The following is a 23,578-nucleotide window of genomic DNA, read 5'->3' as shown; positions in this document are numbered from 1 at the left end:
TGTATTTATTGCGGCGTGGTGCTGCTTTTGAGTAACTTCAGCCCTAGGGACAGTTAACTGAATGTTTGGAGTCCCACATTTCTATTCCTCGTGATAGGACTGTGGGAGTTCGGGTTGATAAGGGATTTGGTGCTGAGATATTGAGAGACAGAGTTACAATAGACTCTTGGCTAACTGTTCCAAGACGACAAGAACTTGGGATCCATGGGTATATATCCTTTAAAGAGAATTGCGCATGCATTAGATCAGAAATAGAAGCGTTGGAAGTGAATGGGAGAGTGACCGGAATAGTTTGTTAGGCTGATCGATAGGTAGAGATTGAAAGCTAGATATACAGAGTATAGTACAATTATTTAGAAGATGTGCATGGAAGCACGAAAGCATGGACAAAGTGAGGTTTGTAAGGAAAGCATGTCCAGGAGCAGTAGTCAAACACATATCAACATATAACACAGAGAGAGAAAATAATAGCTAGCAAGAACCGGGACTGGCCCAAGATAAAGTACAGTTAACGAAGTCGTAGATGTACATCGGAAGCTAATTGAAATAAGGCAGATTGGTATCAAAGCAACATTCCCGCCCGAACTCCGAATATAAAAAGAAAATAAGAGCAAGACGGCATAATTGTGAGGCCAGAGTGTCACATCCAAGCCTCATGAATAGCCTTGCGAACTCTGCGTCCGCCCCGTCGCAGACCAACATTCCCATCTCCAACAAGGACCTGCCATCGTTGGCCGACGCTTGCATGGTCTTTGCCCATGCGCCTTGCGCACTCGTCCCAGTCGCGCTGGGAAAGCTGAAATTTCTCCAGTACGAGTTGCACAAGGCGGTCATCCTCGTCACTTGTCCATTGACTGTCATCAGTGGGAGTGGTTTCGCTTGACTCTGAGCTCTGCTCTATGACGGGGTTTTCAATTGAAGGAAGAGCTGCGTCGGGGTTGTATAACGGCATCGATGGTGTTTGTTCCCGTTGGCATGTCGCAGAAGCCGGCGGAGATTCTGTAATGGGTGGCGATTGGAGGGAGTAGAAATCCATTTGGGAGAGGCCGAGGGGAAGTTCGTAGGGGAGGTGTCGCGATCGTTTGGGTGTGGATGGGGTTTGTGAATCAAAAGCGCAACCTGTGCTCGAACTCCCGTCAACTACAACATCCATATCTTCCTCAAATATACCGCGTCTCCGCTTAGTAGGCCCTCTCGATGGTCGCGGTGATAGGAGTTTGTGATTGTAGGTAGGAGAACGCGAGCGCCTCTTGCTCTTTCGCGATGAAGCTGGCGATGGCGGCATTGGGCGGAACGTGAGCGGGCTTTGTAGACGAGCTGGTTTCGTGCGGCGCGATGATGGTCCTGGTGAGCTGAGGAGTGATTGTAATGCGCGACAGGTTCCGAGCAGGCCGTTGCCTGGGAGTCTGACTCTGTTGTCCTCGTCCGAAGGAGGAGGCGTGGAGAAGAGGCGCGAGGGAGTGAAGCGCGATGCGCGGCGCATGTCGCAGGGAAGCGCTGATGGTAGAAGCATCCTGCGCTGTGTTATATGAATGGCTGCGATGCGACGCGATGCGATAAAAAATCAAATATGCGCGACGGTATGAATGTGGTCGGACTCTGGTTGCGCGCTGCGCGGTGGCGCTGGTTTGCGCCGGATAGGTTCTTGAGGAGCAGGGAGGGTCGGAACCGTTCACAAGGTGATTGAAAATGTGATTTGAAATTGGCGCTTTCGAATAAACAGATTCCGAGGATACAACAGTATTAGGGCGAGAGTGGTGGATGAAGAAATGAAACGAGAGATGGTGTGGTGTTGGGGGAGAGATAAGTGGGAGAAAAGGGGAGTGGAGCCACTGCCGCAACCGGACTGCTCACTAAAGAATAATGAATGTATCAGATCAGATGTAATAATAGAACCAGGTATAGTCTGACGAAAGAATGACTGTAATGCAACCACTCAGCGAAAAGTTGCTGACTGCTCAATGAATGTACTGCTCATGCGGATTCAACCATTGACTGGGGTGCTGGCTTCCTTCATTCTCCCTCTGCTCCTTCATCTCTACAGGAGATGGCCTAGTTATAATACTACAGACCTGTATCTACATCTCCAGAGCGCCCCCTCGTGGACTGAGACAAGGAGAAAGGAGTCGGTTCCTGCGCAAGGTGCAAATCTCCTTGACAGTGCCTTCTGACTGAGTCACGCAGGCCCGTGCCGTGCGGGACACTGCTGCGTCTGCATGCAGTGCAAATCATTGCAGCCTGTATACCAGTAATGGTGTTGTATATGTGTTGTATGCCACCATTATCAGGTATTAAATACATTATACATATCGAAATTCTGCCGCCGTATGGAGTCCTCTGTTTCCCAATATAGAACAAAGGAGTTGAACAAGGAGTTAAACAAATTGTCGGCTTAGTGCACTGCTCCAGAGCCTACATACTCTACCCGTCAGTCTTCATGGTGGCTGGTGTCCCTGAATCCTGGAATTCGATCCTCTCGTCCTTCTTCCTCTGCCCTTCCCAGGACACCGTATACAATCAGTCGAGGCTTCATAAAGACCTCTTCACCCGTAAGATAGTCTGTTATCGCCGTCAGCGGCACTCCTGACGGCACTCTCCCAAGTCACAAAATCCCGCACCAGCAGTCCGAAAAAGGCAAGATTGAAAATAACGCGGTCGCGTCGCGAACGCGTTCAAGCGCGTAGTAGGCGCGTCATCCAATCATAATTCTGTGCCTGAACCAGTGCCTTTCACGTGATGTTGCCTTTGGCTTTACTGTTCTTTAGATCATCCCATCATACTCAAGTTAGTTTGGTCACTGTGACGTTGCAGCAACATGGGGCAAGATGAAAGCCATCCCTGCTTGACCGTTAGTCGGCTGCCCACTGCAATCAATCGCCTCGTCGATCCGGCCGTGTGCCGAGCACCTGCTCAGAGCTGGCCCTGCATCTTATCGATAACCATGCACCCCAGCCTCCTTGCTTGTCTACCGTCTGAGAGGGGCTGATATTCTTGATATTCTTCCCCAGGGTCAGTCAAGCACAGGCACGGCCGCGCAAGTGGTGACTGGCAAGCAAGTTGAAGCTGCTAATCTGGCACTATCCTGGTATCCTGGCCTCCTTGTTCGAAATCTCCCTCAGGCACAGTTTACTGGTTAGTGTGACCAACTTCTGGCCTGTCCCAAGTTGCAAGTCCCTCCGTATTATGCGTCACATGGAGTTGTGCATCTAGTATATGCCCGAGCCCTTGCTTGCCGATGCAGACGCACTCCGATTCGGCGAGTTGGTCTCGTGGTGGCTACGTCTGCATTATCTTGCAGCGGAAATAAAGAATCAGCACGGCAATTGCCATTCCACTACAGTGTTTGATCCCCGTGTTCAGTCAAGCCTACTCAACGTTAGCGCACTCGAGAAGTCTCGTCTCGTGACGTTTCGCGGATAAGTGCTGTAGATACAGACAATCCGCTTCGTAACACCCGCCGGCCGCCGGATCTCTCGCCTCCTCCCTGCCTACGGTGGTGTCATCTACTCAAGAGAGTGAGCTAGAGTGAGGTAGATCACTGACTTCGTTGAAGGACCGACGTGAGCCGACCCCTGGGCATTATCCAGGGCTCCTGTCCTCCCTGGGTAGACGCCGCAGCGCTTCTCTATGGCCAGGTTGAGCACGAGTCCAATCCTTGGATCTGACCCTTACCCTGGCCCTAAGGAGGAGAACCAGCCACCTAGTCCTAAAGAGACAAGATCAGCGCAAGGAGCGTATTCTCCGACTTGCATCTGTCAAATGTACGCCCGTGATTTGGTATGCAGGTCGGCGATATAGCGGGTTGTTAACCCCTTGCTTCGCACTGACTCTATCTAGTCTCTGGCTTTGGCCTGAGGTACCTGAACTACTATGCCAGCTAGGACCAGGGCCGCCAAAGGAAGAAGGGGCTCTAGGGCTCTGTGTAGCGTTCCGAATCCCTTTGGTGTAGCGGTCCTAGTTCAGCGGGCCCTTGACTCGGACTCCCCGGGTTGATGAACTTGATGACGCCTTGGTTGCGAAAACTACTCCTTTGTCTAGGCTTCTGAGACACCATGACATCGTCCATACTTGTAAGCAGTCCACCAGAGTCATAGCTGCGTGTGCATGCCTTTAGGCGCTCGGACCGCTATCAGCTCCAGTTCGTGGCTCGCTACGGGACTGTTATACCCGATCGGGAAGTATAACTCCACGTGAATGAGTGCCCAGATGGGCAGTGAAGTCATAGAATGGATAGAATAATCCAAAACAACTCACTTGGCGCCTTCAAACAATATAAGAACCTCTCGCTCTGCAAAATTCTTCGTCTCGCTTTGTCCTCGAGTCAATTTACCGTTTCACTGGTATATCAATTATCCGCGGAGCTCTATATCAGTCGACATGGATGCACCGCAACCACAGCCAGCGAGTCCCCAAGCTCCAAACCCGCCGTCGACCTCATTCTCAAATTCAACTCTAAGTACAACCACAGCACCAGCCCAAAAGCCAGAACCGATTGTCCTCAAACCAGAAACAATCTGCTCCCTACCCGCCGAATCCTTCCCCGACTCAAATAGTACCAACAACTTAACCTGGCGCACCCTTCTCTCCACTTCCCCCCCACACCTCACCCCCAGCAGTAACATGTGCGCTGGGCTAGCAAGCTGCCCACCGCACACGGGGCAACTCTCACTCCACCGCCACACCCAAGCCGAGATCTACTACATCACATCAGGCCGTGGGATCGTGAACATTGAGGGCTTCCAGCACGAAGTCTCTGCGGGGAGTGTCCTTTTCATCCCCGGGGACGCGGAGCACGGCGTCGTGAATCGCGGAGAAGAGACGCTTGAGTGGTTCTATGTTTTCCCCACAGCTGGGTTCGGGGATATTGTTTATCGGTTTTCTGGTGAGGAGTGGTGGTAGGGTAGGGTAGGAAGGTAGGGTGAGGGCAATGAGGGGAGATGGGCTTCCAGTAAGGAGTTGTATGGAATAAATGGGCCATGTTCCTTGTTCTTTGAGCCCAGGTGTGAGATTGCTGTTCTGTTTGAATGTAATTGAGAGGTCTTTCCGAGGCTACTATGGAACTACCTTAGGTGATCTTGATTTGCATAGTACCTAGGGCTTCCTAAAGGTATGTGCTATCTTCACGTGCATTAGTCTCATGACTCTACCCCCTTCTGACGGTACAGTGAACCCTGCTGAACTTCACTGTGCTATCGGTCGGATTCATGGTAAACAAATCTTGAAGTCTAACAAAGTTTCCTCATGAGCCATGGATTGACCAGGTTGGTAAGAAATAGCAGTAAATGAGCAGTGCTAGAGTTTGACAGTAGAGTAAATCAGCTTCTTTTTAGTTCTGGGTCACGCCATGTCTACCCGGGGCTTCGATGGGTTTTAATGCGAAGGGATGGTGAATTGGACATGCTGGTGGTGAGTAACTTGTTAAGTGGTTAGAAAACGAAAGTTTTATCGTCAACTACGTAAACCTGTCTGCTGCAACTGCCCGCTGTTGGCTTAGGATCAACTCAACAGAAACGGTTTTCGTACTCGTAAGACCGATGTGATATGAATATTCATGGAGAAGACACTCATTTCTTCGCGGCCGTGGCCCAGTAGCCATACACCAAGTGCTGTCGCTTTCCAGTTACCGGGTTCATTACCTCCTCGTAAACTCGATCCTCAACCTCGTCAATGCTGGAATGGGATCGCTTTATACCGTTTACGTAGTCCTCCTCCGGTTGCAATACGGATACTGCTACTTCAGCCGAAGAGCGCGTTTGTTGAGACTTGTCATGGTACGGAGAATGGACAATGTCTGAAAGGCTCTCGGGGCTCTTGTCTTCTGTCTCGCCTGTTGATGGTGGGACCGGATCAGCCTGAGAGGAGGATTCAGCCACGAAAGAATGCTCCTTCTTGATCCTGGGTATGGTCTGGTTCTGGGTCTGACCGTTGACGTAAGTATTCAGCTTAACAATTAATGGTTGTTCAGCCGTGCGCGGCTTCCAGTCTCTGATACAACGCTTGTAGAGTGCCTCGAAATCGGCCTTGTGCGACGGGTTGGTGAACCACATATGCTGCAGTGCTTGTTTGACATCCATGCGCTTGCGTACATCTTGCTGAAGTAGCCGGAAAACGAAGTCTTGAGCTCGGTCGCCCACATTAAGTCGATGCATCTTCACCTTTAGCTCTTCGATAGCTTTCAGCCGGCAGTTTTCATCATGGCCATTGCGCATGTTATCAAACACAGGTTCCCCGGTGAGAAGGACGGCCGCCAAGCAGCCTAGAGACCATAGATCCGCGGCCTTGGTATATCCTTCACGATTCTGCCTCACTACCTCACTATACAAGATCAGTGCGTGATATCCCCAAGGATCGAATAGTACTGACGGAGCGCTGAACTCAAAGGTTCCAACCGTACTCAGCATTCGATTTGTCATCGGGTCGACAAAGGTGGCACATCCGAAATCAGTGAGCACAACTCTACATCCGTCGGCCAGGGCCGTCATCAAGATATTATCGGGCTTCAAGTCCCTATGGACTATGTTTCTGTCATGGAGATAATCAAGGGCGATGACAATCTGACGCACAATAACGGCCGCTTCGATGTCAGGCAGTCTCCCACCTTTGTACTGGATGTAGGAGAATAGGTCTCCAGCGGTCAAAAGATCCTGGAACATATATCTACTCATATCAGAACAGAATATTGATTTCTCGACATCAAACTCACATGGTATTGTCACTAATATACACCTTCTCCAAGCCAATGATATTCGGCTTCATAGGTTAGCTAGGAAAGGTACATAGAAGCCAAACTTACATGTTGCAGGGTTTCAAGTATCTTCGCCTCGCGGTGGTATTTCTCAAGAGTCTCCTGTAGCTGGAACCTGACATAACTGTCCTTCATCTTCGCACTAATATTCTTCCCAAATGCCAGCTCGTGTCGTGCCTCTCCTACCTTGGCCAGCTGATGCTTGACTGCGAGGAGGTTAACAATTTTGCAAGCGAACTGCTGTCCGGTACTCTTATTGTACGCCATATGAACCTGTCCATAAGCACCAGAGCCAAGCTTGCGCCGCGTGATAACGTATTCGTGGGAGAATGCCTGCAACACATGAGTACTTGTCAACAGCATTGGTAAGTACTCACCCTCATCTCATGAACCTGGAAAGGATCAAAATACGTGTGCTGTGCATTATCGAGAGAGCGATAAATCAGATATACCCTCTCCGAAAGCCGGAGGATATCACCGTCACTGAGAAGGAAGCTTTTCCGTCCATTTCCCATTCTGTAATTGTTCCACAAGCTGCCGTTCATTGAGATGTCCTGAGCATAGACCAGTGGTGCAACCTCCTCCGGGTTATCTTGGTCGAAGATGACGGTGTAAATCCACAGATGTTTATTCGAAACGAACGGGTCCTTGACGACGTACTGGCTGAGCTACGTTAGTTCGGAAGGAGGAAAGACGTGATGGGCCGAAGTTACCACTTCCTCGAGTCTCGACCGACATATATTTCCTGACGGCTATATATAGCAAGTGGGCTAGAGGCCTCTCCTGTGTCGGGGTTCCACGTTGATATTGAACCCACAAGGGTGCCTCTGGAGTTCGAAAGCAGAGTGTTGGCCATGATCATGAAGTGGACGCTGATGAAAATGAAATGGAAGGAATGTTGTAAGGAGATTCAAAACATGGATGAATGAAGAGAGGGAATAAGACTAGTATTGTATGAAAATGCGTGCAGATAGCTGTGTGGGGGATCAGTGACCGAATAGAAAGAGGAGAATGAGATAGAAGTGAGAAAGCTGTAGGTGTTGTACCCTGCCCAGCAGGTTGCTTCATGTCTTGAATAGGCAAGAATTAGCCATGCCCAAGGATTAGGTAGTCCAGCAGAGGACCCAGGTCTGATATTTCAGGACCATCTATTATCGTAAGCTAAGTATTGTCTAAATAATGGCAAGCTAAGACATCACTGTTTCTGACCCTGTTGCATCCTCCGAATCCTCTCTTCAGCTGCTCTAGCACGGCGCTCCCTCTCCAACCGCATCCTCATTTCCGGCGTCATCCCCCGCGTTTCTTCTTCTCTTCTTTCCTGAGCTGTCTTCTCTACACTGCCCACAGTCCGGCCACCTTTTTTTGTCATTCGAGCCGCCGTCGCTGCCTCTTCCTGTCGCAAGCGATCCATTTCCGCCTTACGCCGGTTCGCTTCTTCCTCTTCCGCTGTTTTCCGCTCCCTTTGCAGACGGTTATCTGCTTCAGCCTTGGATATGGCTGGCGGAATATTGGCAGCCTCCCAATTCCACTTGGACTCGCCAAGCTCGTGGCGTGCTACGCGGAAAGCATCTCGAGTAGCGCGATCACCTGCAAGTTCAAATGGCGTTCTTCCTTCTGCATTCGTAGCCGTTGGGTCGGCGTCAAGCTTGGTAAGGAGGGCTAATACCATTGCGGGGGAATTGAGGTTTGAGGCGAGGTGAAGAGGTGTGGGACATCGAAAATTCTGCTGGACGTCGGATGGCTGAAAGGTAAATGAAGAGGGTATAGAGTTTTTGGATAGGTACGACATCAGCGCCGGAATTTTCGAGCGACGGATGAGGGCTTGTATTTGTGTTGTATGCATGATTGCCGCTTCATCCTCTTTCGATATCTTTGGTTTCTGCGGCTGAGGCTTTGGTGTAGAAGGTTTTGACTCTTCTCGCTGTTTGGTTGCGGCTGCGGCGAGAGCAGCTTCATCAACTTGACTAATCTTCACACGAGTGAGCTCTTTGAAGCATCTCATCAGTTCAGTCTGTGTCGCCCGACGAGTACTGAACGGGAACCCTCTCAACCTGGGGTCATTCTGCTTCAGCACTTGCCCCTCATGTTGGCCAAACAAGACCCTTCGATTCGTAGAGCCAGCAGCGCGGACGAACAAGAGCTGAGCCTCGTTTATCATCTTGCCCCAATCCTGCAACAGCTCCCTAATCTCCTTTTCCAAGGTAGCCTCATTATACCGTCGTAGGCTGGAACCCGCTGAATGCGCCGCACCTTTTGCCGCGTCGTTGGCTGACTGGGAGCCACCTTGTTTTCGCCTGGTTGTATAGCGATGAAACGACTTGTGTGCAATAACGCGAGCTTGTCTTTCCTCGACACCACCCTGTTTCCGATGAACCTCGGGTGCCAGAGAAACCAGCATTGCCGCAAAGTGCCCACCACCAATCATGCACATAAAAATATGCGGACTAGGAGTCGCCGGTTGTCCATTATCCTTCTGCTGCGGATAAATGGGAGCTAATTGCTTCTTCTTCAGGGAATCGACAAGACATTTCCGCTCCTCCTGCTCCTCATTCGTAAACAGCGCCCGGTACACACCCAGCGACGTATTCGGTGGGAGAGCAGGATGCGTAAACCACAATAGCGGATGTTTCCCGACACCCCTCGGTGTGGCGCTCTCTTTGCCCTCTTCAGCCGCTTGGGAGATTTTAGCCTGCCTTTTCAGCAAAGCTGAGAGCTGGTCCCCAGCATCTCCGTCTTCCTCTTCCGACGACTCGGACCCCGATATCGACTCATCAAGCTCGCCAATCGCCTTCGTGAATTGTACTTCATCCAGAACGGCATTGCCTCTAAGCTGAGCTCGCACGTTGTATTTATGATGGTCGGAGCGCACATGCTCGCGCTGTTCCTGTACGTTGGCGAAGGACACTTTGCAAATGGCGCAGCTTGTTGAGGTTGCAATCGCATGTTCTTGTACGTCGTCCGAGGACTCTTTGCGGGTAGGCTCGGCATCCTCAACGGTTATGGGCTGATCCTCGCCTTTGAGGGCGATCGATGCAAGAAGTTCCTGGGGAAGATCATAAACTGGGATGAGTTAGCGATGCATCCGTCGAGAGATAGGGTCGGTAAATAGACAAACCATATAGTGGTCTTTTTAGCAATTCCTCCACCTGGTTCTTGGTAGTCATAGCGACCCTGAGAGTTCAGTGACTAAGAATGGAACTGAAGATAATGACGAAATAAGACGAAGCCCCTCCGATTTCAAGTCACCGCCCGATGGTGGGGTCGCCAGGCCGCTGCTGCTCTCTCTTTACACTAGATTCTCCGGCTTTGTCGTGAGATTTAAATATGATACTGGAACTCGTATGACTAAAGATGTGCATTCTGACTCACTGACGAGTCGGGAGGCTGCGCTCAACCGCGCCACTCAGATTCCTCAAGATGGACAAGCGGCTGGTCATCGCCCCTCCAGAAACAACTCTGGCGGGTTAAATAATATTTCTCAGATATCGTCCACAGTACCAGGATTGGACCAGTCCCATCCTTGACTCTCCAGCGAAAGGACCAGGCTCGCCCACGATCTCAGAGGCCATATATGCCTACTACTCTGCCTGCTCATATCACAGTACAAGAACATCAGTTGGTCTTGTTACGAGCCAGTTCCGAATGCTTCCACTAAGACAGGTGATTCTTCACAGCGATTGACTGGGATAAGAACGCTTCTTTCTTCTCTCTTCTAGCTTGTATGCCATCTAGACACCTTCATGAGTCACTGACGCGCAAGTTCGTCGTGTTGTGTTTCGTTCCTGTTCTTGCTGCTCGTGTCGGGTTGCCTGTCAGCCTTCACAATCTCCCATTATCACGGCTTCTTTCTGTCGAAGCATCCTATACCAGAAGAAGAAAGGGATACAGTCAGAGGCCAGAGATGCTAAAAGAAGGGCTAGGATATCCATGGGCCAAGGGAAACTGACACCCGAAACCGTCTGGTATGAGAAAGGCTCAAGCAGATCCGTTCGGGACGCTCTCTAAACGGGCTGCCGTTGTGTCGAGTGGTGCGCCCGTGGCCTTGGGACTCTCAGACAATGGTCGCAGTTCTAAGTCCGACTACGGTTTCATGATCGCCCATCCACCTGTGCTATGCGGTCTCTCGTCCTGAAACAACTTCAAAAACATTAGCAATTGCACTAACGGGTGCAAGGCCAAGCTGACGACAGCACAGCTTAGCAAAGCTCAAACATTGCACGGAAGGGTACTCCTTATGCTGGATGCCTTGACCTCTGACGAGAATCAACCTCCGGTGCTACGAACACACAAGATGCACAAGGTCTCACACGGTATGGGAACATAGGCCCAATGTCAGTCTTTCTATCGCGAGCAGGAAACAAAATAAATATGATAGCTTCACGAGAGGGTCCAAACCTGACACGGCTAAACATCGGTGAGATAGTATTCTCTTGGAAGTTCTGTCTCATGGTCATCCCCGGCAGGTCTCCCGACGCGGCTTGAGGGCAAGGCAGTGAAGCCTAGGCGCGGTTGAATTGCTTCTGTAGAAGAACAAATCCGCTTTACACCTGCCTGTTCTCACAACCGGGTCTCTCGATATGCTTAAGACTCTCCCGCATTTTCCAGCCTTTCTGCCTTACTCAGTCCTAGGATCATTGGCAGGCACTCTCCAATGACAGATTGTGACCGTATGGAATGCCGAAGCAACACCGGTGATCATTCAGTCCGTCCATTCCTGTCTCAAGTTTCACGTGGTTACGCGCAACCCAGAAACGATTATAGGAGCAAGGATCTTCAGGATTTCCCTTCTCCACAGATACCCAAGGATTGTGATGTTCTTAAGGGCTTCCCATCGCGACAATGCGATGAATGTTCAAAGCTCATGCAGCACAAAGGCAGACCTAAACAAGAATATCAGCAGCAGACATTACCCTTGGAAATTGTCGCGCCTTGTGTTGCTACTGGTTGCTTTCTTTAGCACTGGGGCAACTCTGGGATGGCTAGTAGTGCGTGGTCGTTTTTCGGCGGAGACGTTGATAATTTGAGAAATTATCATAGTTGGAATAAATGGAGATTATATTCTTAACAAATGCAGCTGTGTCATCTCTTTATCTGAGCTGAGACGAAGCATTATATAATGAGGGTTTCATTACTGGGCTTGGTCAACAAGGCAGGTAAGCCTGCAGTGGAGGCCATATATCAAGCTCATCTGCGCTGTCTCCATGTCCCGTCATCAAAGGAATCAGATATACGGTCTACAACGTCGTCCAAAATGATCAGCTGAGCGGCCGAGTTAACGACAGTTCGGCTTCTGCCGGATCGCTGGTCTTGTCATGGCGTCCGGCGTTTCAGGCTGCGATTTCATTTCGCTAGGGCCACACCTAATCAACCAAATGGGTCCCACGAGAACAGTTTAAGATGAGTTAATCTATTTAGATTGCAGGGACCAGGCTTCAGCCATGCTGACGGCCTGACATTCTCCGGACGAGGCGTCGAATGACACTCTGGATTACTATTTAATCCTCCTCCCTGCCTTTCTTTCATCTTGTTCCATCGCTACCCTCTGCGAGACAGCTTCCACTTGTCTAGGGTCTGAGATCCAGACGTCCATTCATTATCGTTATCACTACTGAGCTCTGTGCTAGTTGCACGTCCTTTCATTTATAATCGCTTTTCCTGCGCTATCTGAAACGGCATCGTTCTCGTTCTTTCCTACTCTTCGAGCACAAGACCATGAAGTACCAGCATTTCTCTTCTATAGCCCTCGCTGCCTTGAGCGCGAGCACTTTTGTGTCTGCGGCCCCTCTCGCACCTGAGGAGAATGGATCTTGTCCGGCCGGGTACTCTCCGAGCGTGTACTATATCACGGTCACAGCGGAGCCGTCTTCTACCGTTCGACCAACTTCTTCAGCTCCAATTTCTTCAACTCCAACGTCGACCTCAACCTCAACCTCGACTTCGGAGACATCCCTGACCACGCTCGCATCTACCTCTACGGGAGATGTGACTGTAACCTCGAGCTCTACCGCAGGTCTCATCGAGACCATCCCAGCTGTAGTCGTCAATGCAGCTACTAGCACTACTAGCGAGTCTGCAACTTCAACCTCAGCTCTGTCCATTTCGGAGACTGCTCCAACTCAAGTAGCCGTCGCCCGGCCCAGCACTACGACCGCAGCCGAGAAAACTTCCAGCACATCTACTTCTTCCTCATCCAGCTCCACAAGTACAAACTCAGGCGCCACGACTGGCGAAGCAACCTTTTACGGCGGCAACCTCTCCGGCGGCACCTGCTCGTTCACGGACTACACTCTTCCCTCGCATCTCTCCGGTGTCGCCTTCTCCGGACAGGCCTGGGACAACGCAGCCGAATGCGGCGCCTGTATTGCTGTCACCGGGCCAAACGGAAATACAGTCAAGGTTATGGTACGCATCCCTGAGCTCAGCTTTAATAACCAATATGCTAACAAGCCATAGGTTGTCGACAAATGTCCCGAATGCGCCCAAACCCACCTTGACCTCTTCGAATCAGCCTTCACTACCCTCGCTTCCGCCTCGGAAGGCCAAATTCCGATCTCATACTCCATCACCCCTTGCGGAATAACCTCCCCACTCATCCTGCGTAACAAGTCTGGCACATCAGCATACTGGTTTTCGATGCAGGTGGTCAACGCAAACGGGGCGGTCAAGTCGCTTGAAGTAAGCACCGATAACGGAAGCACATGGCAAGAGACCACGCGGAGCGATTACAACTTCTTTGAGAACAGCAGTGGGTTTGGAACCGACACGGTCGATGTTCGGGTTACCGGGGTTGATGGGGGCGTTATCACTGTAAAGAATGTGAGCGTGGCTTCTGGGGAGAGTGTGACGGCTGATGGAAACTTCTGATCTCCAAATGAGGCAGACTTCTGCGGATGGGGTCGACCATTTTGACTTCTAGCAGAGGATGCAGTTGGATTATCCTCTGAGTTCTCTATTCGTTACTTCCTATAATGTTTATCGTCGCTACCGACAAGCCTTTATGTATATATTTGCTTCTACTCCGACCCATTATACGATATTTTTGGATATAAGAACTGACATATTGCCATTCGATTGTGGCCTAGCCAATACATGCTTAGACAATTCCGCACTTTGGGCTAAGGTTACCTCTACAAATAGACACCTGATGATAAAAAACTGCATTCTGTTAAACGCACAGTAGACTAGCTCCATAGCCTCAGTACAGACCGCAAACTGTAGACTGCAAACTAACAACTCCCGAACCTATTTCGCCAACCCATCCTTGGATCGAATAACGTACAACACAGAGAAATAGAACAGGAACAAAGATCAACTGGAAAGACAAGATGAACTAACATGAGTAAGGGGGATAAAGATGGACACCGGGCTTGGCTGGCCACATGTCGCCGTTACTACGGTATAACGAGGAAAAACAAACCAAACGACACTAACGCAGAGACACAAAGACAATAACCGAACCGGACGGAGGAAGATTAGACATGCCAGGCGTCCCCTAACCAGATGAGCTGAGGGTGAAAATGATGAGAGCGGAGAGCCCTGCTCTCCTCTTGGCAGATGGAGCATGTGAGGGCACTATGTATATGGCCTGGAGAGGAAACGGCGGTTGTGTACTGTAGAGCGGAAAAAGCGGCGAATTGGATTTATACCTGTGTCTGATCAACGTCGAGCGGCTCTAGCTCCTTTGCTTCTTCGTAGTCGTCGAATTCGAGTCCTGCGTCGCGACATCGTTGCAGCCACTTCAGCGCGATATCACCGCGGCGGTTGACCTCGACCTTTAACTTTGAGTTTTGCGCACTGATTTCGTTGATAGCGTGACTTGTCGTCATATTGCTCTGCTCCCATCGTTCGCTCATCTGCCTCTTTTCCTCATGCAGTTGGTTGATGTACTCAATGGCACGTTGCAAGATCGCGCCTTTGTTTTTGTCGCAATTAGGTACGAGGCGAGCGATCTGGTTGATACCCTCGTTGATTGCCTCACGGCGGCGACGTTCCACTGGGACGACGTTAGTATATACTGGACGCGGATAGACCTGAGCACGTGCCTTCTTTATGGTTATTTTTTCTGACTTGGTGCCATTCAGGAGAACCGACAGTCGGTTTTTGGTTCATGCTCTGCGCCTCGCGAGCTGCGTAAACTGCGGCAGCAGTAGAATTGTGATTCTGGCCGATATTCTGGCCGATATCGTCTCCAAACGTCAGGCCATGGGCCAGGTTGTTATCGAATGCGTTCTCCGGAGGCGGCGGATACTTGTTCTGAGGATTATGGGCTGCTAGTGCTGCCTTGGCCGTAGTAAGGGCATTTTCATCGGTGATCCCGTTCTGGGTCCCAACATGCTGAAGGATTTGTTGGTCAATATTCAGCTCTGATGCTGAATTTGGTAAACCATGGTCATAAGAGGCGAGGGCACTGTGAGTGAAGTTCTGGGAATCAGCGCCCGGGAGACTGCCATTACTCCCATGAGAAGACCGGTTGAGGCGTTGAGCATCTGGGCCGCCGCTGTCACTGCTCTCCCGCTTCCGCTTCACCATACTGCCTTCTGAGGCGCCAAGTTGTTGTGTATCAGCCATGGTGAGTGGTCTAGGCGCGACTATTAGTCACGTTCAATTGCATAGAGCGGCGATGCATACTACCAAGTGGGAATATCAAACAAAGTCCTGCCGTAAATAGCAAGTCCCACCGTCTGTGAAAGGCATTGTTAGTGAAATGGCGCAAGAGACGATCTGAACCCAGAAGGCGAGTGCAAAAAGATGATATAAGCAAGGCGCATTATGTAGCAAGTCAAGTCAATCTGAGATGTAAATGTAACAACACCCCGATGGTTTCGTGGTGGGGATCAAGTTCTCTCATGGCAAGGGAGACGCGTTGTGTTGGCTGACGCGCCCGCTCCGCTGCTGGTAACATGCAAGATCAACGATCTCTGAGAGGCAAATGATGGCAAAACAAATCACCATCGACAGATTTACTTAGGCACAGAAGCAGTACGGTGAAATGATAAAGATGTCCACGACAAAGACCGCATGGGCGGCAAGTCGACTCATGACGTCTCGGCCTCAGCGACCGCGGAACCGCGAGAAAAGACTTCAGCCACCCTGCCGGGTCAGGGCGGGGAAGAGAAACGATGATGCGGCCTCGGAAGAAGCAGCAACGCGATACAGCATCAACTCAGGGAGTGGGTCGTAAAAGAAAAGCAAGCAGACGGGAGAAAGCACTCACTTACCCTTGGGTTTCTGGATACCGGGGCTGGATATGGTCACGGGGATGTGCGGTCAGGTCACGGGGTGTTGTTGATAACAGTATCGCGAACGCGTGAGTTCCAGGCTCCAAACTGAGGGGAAAAGAGAGTATCAGAACAGTCGCTATGAGAGTAAAGAAGCCGCTGAAGACCAGCAACTCACTCGAGGGAAGACGACGTTTTTACCCTTGATGGAGGGGGATATAATGAAGATGGTTGTAAAGCGAAGTAGACGGCTCACGTGGATGGGGAATGCGAAAGGGGATAAGCGCAGCAGTCACATGACGTGCCGAACTGGTTGCTGTTTGGTAGTTGTCTGGTTGACTCCGAACCACCTGGTAAATCTTGAGGAATCACACCCTTTATTAATGGTATGACCAGTCACAACGTTGAGGTAATTAGATCTTTATTATCCTGCAAAAGGGTATTCCTTGCATGAGTTTTTTCAAGCTAAGAAAATCATGACTGATCCAACCGGTTTGCTTCCCTCCCTCTTCTGCTCCGGCCGTGTCATGTGCCAGGACCGTAGTCCCGCGCCCCGCCTCTTCCAAGCGCTCTGTTCGGTGGCGCTGATTCGCTGTAAGCACCACCAACTCCAGACACTCAGTCTATACCTGGGGAATGCACGATGATAGTGGACATCAGCAGCCTACAAGCAGATCTTCACGACCGTCCCCTGCACTCCTCCCACCGCGCAGATCAATCACCCGGAATTTAGCCTTGTGACGCGCCCAGCGGCCTATCCTGCTATTGGAGAGCACGTACCGCCTCACACTAGAGTACCTGCTTCGCCTTCTCGCGGGCCGGCCCTCCTCCTAGTACACTTGCTACGGGTGAGAATATGCCGTCGGACATGAGGTTGCACGGTCCATCCCCCTTATCGTTTTCTGGCCGCCGATCATCTACTCTCTGGCATGTTTTACGGTACTCTCGTCAACCATACTTCAGCCCGTCAAAAGTACCCTAGCTGAGAGCAGATGACCATTCTGGGCCTCAGCTCTGAGCTCTCTGTTCTTTATGTGCATCGTGATAGGCCGGGTCATTGTAGACGGTGTTCAAGTCGCGCCCTCTGTCTCAACCATGTTGAGTTAGACTGCCTTCTACCCAGATCACTTACTTCCTTTCTCGGTCTGTCGATGTCCTTAATGACCTTCTCTAAGACATGCTTTTCCTTACCTGATCACTCGTCTCACATGTGATCGCCGATTTGCACTCAGTTCAGCCTCTTCCCTCTACCCGGGAATGGCGTAATCCAGCGCGCCAGTCAATGTGGGGTTGCGAGAAGTTACATTCAAATCTTGTCGACAAGATAGGGCCTCCAACGTTATTGAGGGAAGCGTTTGATGAACCCATTCAGCAAGTACTGTCGGTCATGGGATCAGCGGAAACCCTGCTCTAGCTGAGATGGGTGTGCCCTCCCGGAACGGATGTGCATAGTTCGGGGCGGAGTGAGGGGGTGAGGAAACTTCTACCATGATCTGAGTGGCTGCGTATATTAACTTGAGTAGCGCCGCCTGGGCACTTGTTTAGATTCTTTTTAAGAAGGACTCCACCGAACCAGCTTTCTACGACGTTCAAGCACCGTGCCCCCCCCCAGACCCAGCAAAGCATTGAAGCCTTCGTCACACGGTGTTATGCGAGCCATGTCTCACATGATCCGTAGTAAAAAGGGTAGGCGTAGACAAAGGGAAGTCCTATCCTCACGGCTTAACATGAGTCGTAGGTAACTACCGAGAGGAATAGAGCCTATGTACGAACATAGGAAGCTCCATCAATGTACTGATATACGTATAATCTAAACGCCTGTATAAGGACACTCAAACTGCTGCACCCATCTCTGTATCTTCGTGGTCAATACAAGCTGTTATCTCAAATTATCTTTGACAGCAACAACTAGTCTGTCCTTGATCACATAAGATATTGAATACGCTCAGCATCTTGACCTACTTTCTCCTGTGAGTTCTTGGAGCCTGACTAAGGGAGTACAAGGGGCTATACAATATGTGCCGTTAAAGTAAAAAGTAATAGTAATGATAGTAGCAAAAGAGTAAATATAATTATTACAATCTGAATACTACCAATGGGTAAAAATAGTTTTACATTAATTGAGCGGTCTTCTTAGCTGCTTTATGATAATATGTATCCCATTCCATTAACGACGTGACGGCTAGCAGGTGGCAAAAAATGGTAATTCAGACAACAATTCTACGAGTATCTCTAATAGGCATCTATCTTGGCCACGTGAATCATTTCGCACGGCAATGTGCTTCCCTCCATCCAACCCACGATATCTGATTTCTGAGGCTAGTTCAAGTTGCTGCATCATCAGCATCCCTAGTCTCCCTCCTACTCAGAAGCCATCTCCCAAGAGAGAAACCAAATTGGCCCCCCTCTTGCCTTCATGATTTCTCCAGTTCTATGTCTCCAAATGCTGACCATACCCTTTTCTATACCCACACTTCCTACCACCGGCATCTCGCAATTTTCCTGTCCTCCCCATTCTGTCCTTTTCAACAAAGCAATGTTATTCTGCCCTCCCTATCTCTTACTCTAGGATCTACTCTATTTGCCAGTTTTACGTAGGCTGTTTTGGCCAATGGCATCTCACTCCCGACGATTCGAGATTTCTGAAGCTAAGATGTGCGCTTTTGAGTGAGGTATTTATAGAGCTAGATACCAAATATCAACAATGCTTTGTAGGGCGATGAAATGACAACTATGAAGGTCAGGAAAAACAGCACAGGAAATCGGGGACTTAGACGAGCACCTATCTTCAGTATGCCCCTGACGTCCCGTCTCTTGAATTGCCCTAGGAAAGCCCTAGGGCATAATTTACCTAGGTAGGCGAGCCGTCCAATAATCTTTCTGGGCTTGTCATGCAGGTCTCGAGGCATCTTCTTAGATGATTCGTCATCCAAATTGATGCTGGGAATGAATGGGATATCTTGGATGCTGATTCAGCCATTCCATACTTTTCCAATATGGAACGTGCATAAAGCCCCTGATCAAGTCGGATAGAGCTCTCTGCTTGGGTAATCCGGATCCCTAATATCTTCTGTGCCAGTCCTAGATCCTTCATTGGGTGAAAGCTCTTCAGCCGATCTTTGGTGGAGTAATGTCCTCAATATCTTTGCGAAATATCAGGATAACGTCCACATAAAGAGCTATAATGACTCCTCGGTCATAAATAAGAAATTCCAAGATCTGCAGTACTTTGTCGGAATCCAATTGATGTAACAAACTCCTTGACCTTCTGGTGCCAAAGGTAGGCAGATTGTCGAAGTCGTATAATGATCGTAGGATCTTACACACATTACTTGGAGCAAATGATCGTCATTGCAGAAAAGTTGTCTTGAGCGTGTCGAGGTCGAGACCGTCCGTGGCCTTATGTGCAAAATCTTCTCCAGCAAAGTACGTTTCAGTAAATGCTCTTACTTATTTGCAGGTGGTAGCTGCTCGCTGATCTAGAGTATATACATGTTGCGCACCAGCAAAACCGCTACAGGATAGGGCGATCATTGGCTCACATTCTGCACCCAGAATCCTCGCTCTCACTCTAGCGATATCCGCTTTCCTCGTAGAATTGAAAAAAGGCCATACATGGGCATGAAGGATTCCATCTTTGCTCGCTCATTGTCCATCTGCTCATTCCTTTTTTTGCCAAGCGTATTCTTAATAATACCAAGGCCGCTTAATGCGCTTCCCAGCATGTCCTCAATATTGTCCATGACCTCAGCAAGGTATGAGGCATAACTGCTGCAGCTGCTGGAATCCAGGGCAAGGTTCGCTCGCGGCCAGACAGAGGGCTTGCTGAGGACGCCTCCTCGTCTACTGAGGTGTTGCGAGTAGCCTGGGAGCTCGGCGAGGGATGTCGGCTGGCTGGATTTTATGATCCGGGGGAAGGCAGCTGTCTGGAGTTCGGGTTTGCGTTTGCGTTGGCAAGCGCCAGATGCAGGATTTGAAATATAAGCAGGGCGCTCCTCATTTTGGCCAGGACAGCCATTGTAAGCGCGATGAAGCAGTTCCTAGGCTGTAGTGAAGGACTATGGTCTAGAAGAAGGTGTGATGTGCCTCAGGAGCTGAGAGATATATCATCCTCTGCTTAAATTAAAACAAACAATTTACGGCTACGGCACGCTTTGCTTCTAAATCATGTTCTTCTTCTTAGAGCTCTTCTTGAGCAGTTTGGGACAGTATGTTTGTATGCGTATAAGTAACCGCTGTGCTACTTACTATACACGGTACGTAGTATTAGTATCGCGGGCTAGGGCTAGATTAGTGGTAGCTTTCAGCATAAATGGCCACTAGCCGCGTACAAACCACCTTTCGTCCAAGCAACCACTACGCGAATTTAGACAGGGATGGGCTCATCGCTAGGTTGCCTTTTGCTCGAACTTTTCCTAAGAAGTGCACTCATCCAATCCATTTGTTTGATTCGACGTGCATGCAACTATTATGTGTACATCCATTAGGTACCTGGAAGAGATTATAATAGGAGCAGCAAAAAGCATCCGATCTTGCATGCGACAACATCGGGCCAAATGGCCATAACAGAGTTGCTTCTTGAACATGGTGCGAATATCGAATACAGATGCCGCGAGGGTTGTACTCCGCTTCTGCTGGCAGCACAAAATAACCAGATACCTGTTGCTTGCCTTTTGATTTCTTGAGGTGCAGATATTCTGGCCGAGAATATATGGGGCAAAAGTTCAATCTACGTGTCTTTATGTGAAGGATTTTACGAAGTGCTTTACAAGAAATGCTCCTTGGATCCCCTAAAGAGTCCCATTCTCGCAAGAGTACATAAAGAAGGGTATGCAAGATGTCTTACTGGCGGCAACCAACTATTGGCAGTCATCTCAGTGGGTTCAGTATGCGATCTCCAGGGGTGCTGATAAATTATCAAAAAAAGCAAATATGACCCAACTGCATTGCTTGTTGCAGCACGCGGTGCAGACCCAGCCATAGTCCAACTACTTCTAGAGAATGGAGCAGACCCCAACATCAAGAAGCCCAGATCCACAGTTTGCCCCAAAGGGTCGGCAATCAGTATCTGGGTACTCCAAAGACACGACCAGGCCACTAAGGTCATGACTGCCTAGTGCTGGCCCTAATACAAATGGTTCACACAGATCGCGTGACTTCAAGGCGGCAGTGCTCACCTACTAGAATGGGAAGGGCAATGGTTTTGGCGTCCGTAGATTTTTGATAGGTAGGTAAACTCTTTGTGGATCCACAGGCCACTCTGGGCATAGGGTTACTGTAATACAAGCCAGTAGAACAGTAGTATTGGATGTGGCAATACACTTCTAGTCTAAAGCTTTTAGTAATCCTTCCAAGTGCCAGATGACTCCTCATCGCAGTCTCTATACCCAATACCCACCAAGCTATAGGGTCGAAAGGTACCTGACTGTGTAGGTAGGCTAGGAAGAATAGACCCTCTCTCAAGAATATCACGTCATGCATGCACTTGGTGAATGATGAGCAACAGAAAATGCGATCATACCGTGTCATGTTGCCGGAGAGTTTGAGTATCGGATCATCTCTATAGATGAGGGTCCGGTACGGGCACTTGCTAAACCCTAGCCCGGCGGCCAGCTGCATTTGCCCTATAAAACGGCATCAAACCAGTTCAGAACTACTCATCAAAGTGCAACAAAACCCTCGGCCTAATGTGACTTGTGCAATACGCGGCTCTGGATGGAACTCACTGGCCAGGTCTGCTCAGGAGTACACTAAACCTACCGAAGCAGACAACGAATAAAGTGTTGAATGTACATAGTTGAACAGCGAAGTGCCTACCTACTCGCCCTAATCAATTGGAACGCCATCTTCGGATCGGCCGCTGTGTCCGCAAAACACAGCCCCTCCTCTGTCGCACCTAACATATCCCAGCACAGGATCTTCACGTCGAATGGCGATGACTGGACATCATCTGATGAAGGGCTTGATACGATAGAATTGGAGTCCGTCGTCCGCTGCCGCTGAGACACAGCAACGATCGTGCTCGTCCCGGCATACCGGGCGGGTGAAGGAGAACCATCTTCTTCACCTGCGCGGTTCGCGAAGACAATGATGATTCTCTTGTCGGCGTCTGTGCTACCCACGTCTGCATCCGCGTCATCGGCGTTCCTACTGTGGTTCATCTGCTTTGTGATTAGAGGCATAAATCGCTGGATCCAGTAGTTGAATGTATCTATCTCTGGCTTCTCTGCGAGGGCGTCGAGTTCCTCACGACTTAGCAGCGTTAGCCAGGCCATGGACAGAATGACGAGTTGGGATTTAGACTCGAGGACACGGTGCGCGAATTCGTAGGCTGTGTAAGGAGCTTCAAAACGGTAAGGGTTTATGTCCATGCATATTCCAAATGAGGTAGCTATTTCTTTGTCCGGTTTGTCCTGCGACTGAGGTGGCGGAGGGAGAATAGCGGCTTCACCTTCGGCTCTAGCCTTTAAAGAACCAGAACTCTCCTTTGCGTTGGGGAATGTAAGCTGGTGGAATCCGAGTTCGGCGGAACCTTCCTCAGCCCATGTTTCGTCTGTGTAGTAGAGAAATGTCTTGCGGTAGTTTAAGAGCACATTGCCTTGCTCATCGAGAACGAGAAGAGAGTTGTAGTATTTCTCTTCATGGTCTCCGTTCCTATTCGTCTCAACCTCGACCTCGGGATACCCGACGCAGACTTTACAGCCTAGCCGTTTGGCTGTCTGGCGGGCCCATGTGGCTGAGCGTCCCTTCCCGGCTGGCTCAAGGTATGGCTTTATAGCTTCCAACGAAGGGAAGTTATAGCCTACTACTGTCAGCATCGCTCTCCCAACTCAATCTCGGAACAAGAAATAGATAGAGTAGACCAACCCGTCAAAGCCAACTCGGGCAAAACCAGCAAATCCAGCTTCGCATCCTCAACTCGAACCCTCGCCGCCTCCACTCCAGACCCATCAGGGACGCCTATCCCCTTGCTCAACAACTCATCAGCCCGTTTGATATTCCCCTCGATATCACCTAGCTTGGGGGCGATTTGTAGAGTCGCAATCCTCATTCCCTGATGTTTGGGCCAAGATTTGTGTAGAGATCTAGAGTCAGACCTTGCTTCGAATACAGAACCAGGAACAGATGAATGTGCAACTGTGGGTGTGGGTTTAAGGCCACGTGCGGATGAAAGCGAACCCCGAAGAGCAATTGGAGACAATACTGAGACGTTATTCAAACGGGAGCTTATTCTAAGTCTCTGGAACCAGTCTTTTATCGCCCGGACGTGTAAAGTTCTCTTCTGCCCCTGGCCTAAGTAGTGGCCTTGGCACTGTGCTGAGAGTGTCCAAAGGGCAGCGCCAGAGAACGAAAGGAATGTGACCGGAGGTGATGAAATACCACCAAACAGTCGGTGTTGGAAGACCCCAACACGGGCGTAGACAAAGGGTGCAATCTTGCTAGGCCCCTACTCGGGTTCAATTAGCTTGCTTGGATGCTTGGATGCTTGGATGTTGCGATTCTGATAGAAGCATGTGGGAGACCTCGGGAGAGCCTTGCCTATACCAGCGACGGGAAGCCCTGGATTATTATTTTTCCGGAATATGGAGTTCCTTACTACACACTGCAGGTTCCA

General features: G+C 49.9%; 8 protein-coding genes across 8 annotated transcripts, besides 1 other annotated feature; 3 read left to right on the top strand and 5 right to left on the bottom strand.

Annotated features, from left to right (window-relative positions):
- Positions 1–23,578: part of a sequence feature (contig 1.131 1..116788(1)) that runs on past both edges of the window.
- On the bottom strand, positions 246–1,483 carry ANIA_07739 (uncharacterized protein; the record flags this gene model as incomplete). The annotated part of the gene is made up of 2 exons (XM_675916.1): positions 246–325; positions 697–1,483. The coding sequence occupies 2 exons, from the start codon at positions 1,481–1,483 to the stop codon at positions 246–248; spliced, it is 867 nt and encodes a 288-aa protein (XP_681008.1).
- ANIA_07738 (uncharacterized protein) lies at positions 4,378–4,899 on the top strand (the record flags this gene model as incomplete). The annotated part of the gene is made up of 1 exon (XM_675915.1): positions 4,378–4,899. The coding sequence occupies one exon, from the start codon at positions 4,378–4,380 to the stop codon at positions 4,897–4,899; it is 522 nt and encodes a 173-aa protein (XP_681007.1).
- ANIA_07737 (serine/threonine protein kinase mek1) lies at positions 5,565–7,290 on the bottom strand (the record flags this gene model as incomplete). The annotated part of the gene is made up of 3 exons (XM_675914.1): positions 5,565–6,644; positions 6,794–7,078; positions 7,123–7,290. The coding sequence occupies 3 exons, from the start codon at positions 7,288–7,290 to the stop codon at positions 5,565–5,567; spliced, it is 1,533 nt and encodes a 510-aa protein (XP_681006.1).
- ANIA_07736 (putative C2H2 finger and ankyrin domain protein) lies at positions 7,896–10,011 on the bottom strand. The gene is made up of 2 exons (XM_675913.2): positions 9,861–10,011; positions 7,896–9,805 (listed from the first exon to the last, which is right to left on the bottom strand). The coding sequence occupies exons 1-2, from the start codon at positions 9,907–9,909 to the stop codon at positions 7,941–7,943; spliced, it is 1,914 nt and encodes a 637-aa protein (XP_681005.1). The 5' UTR covers positions 9,910–10,011; the 3' UTR covers positions 7,896–7,940.
- On the top strand, positions 12,458–13,609 carry ANIA_07735 (putative extracellular cellulase CelA/allergen Asp F7-like; the record flags this gene model as incomplete). The annotated part of the gene is made up of 2 exons (XM_675912.1): positions 12,458–13,147; positions 13,199–13,609. 2 exons carry the CDS (start codon positions 12,458–12,460, stop codon positions 13,607–13,609), a joined length of 1,101 nt encoding a protein of 366 aa, XP_681004.1.
- On the bottom strand, positions 13,893–16,297 carry ANIA_07734 (protein anbH1). The gene is made up of 5 exons (XM_050612075.1): positions 16,165–16,297; positions 15,960–16,071; positions 15,374–15,426; positions 14,788–15,323; positions 13,893–14,738 (listed from the first exon to the last, which is right to left on the bottom strand). Exons 4-5 carry the CDS (start codon positions 15,311–15,313, stop codon positions 14,386–14,388), a joined length of 879 nt encoding a protein of 292 aa, XP_050468033.1. The 5' UTR covers positions 15,314–15,323; positions 15,374–15,426; positions 15,960–16,071; positions 16,165–16,297; the 3' UTR covers positions 13,893–14,385.
- ANIA_11571 (uncharacterized protein) lies at positions 20,801–21,080 on the top strand (the record flags this gene model as incomplete). The annotated part of the gene is made up of 2 exons (XM_050612074.1): positions 20,801–20,849; positions 20,923–21,080. The coding sequence occupies 2 exons, from the start codon at positions 20,801–20,803 to the stop codon at positions 21,078–21,080; spliced, it is 207 nt and encodes a 68-aa protein (XP_050468032.1).
- Positions 21,302–23,014, bottom strand: ANIA_07733 (amidase; the record flags this gene model as incomplete). The annotated part of the gene is made up of 4 exons (XM_675910.1): positions 21,302–21,365; positions 21,485–21,587; positions 21,785–22,741; positions 22,831–23,014. 4 exons carry the CDS (start codon positions 23,012–23,014, stop codon positions 21,302–21,304), a joined length of 1,308 nt encoding a protein of 435 aa, XP_681002.1.

This window comes from Aspergillus nidulans, chromosome IV, assembly GCF_000011425.1.
Source record: "Aspergillus nidulans FGSC A4 chromosome IV".
Taxonomy (NCBI): domain Eukaryota; kingdom Fungi; phylum Ascomycota; class Eurotiomycetes; order Eurotiales; family Aspergillaceae; genus Aspergillus; species Aspergillus nidulans.
The sequence above is the reverse complement of the archived record's forward strand: the minus strand, read 5'-3'. Positions and strand labels throughout refer to the sequence as shown.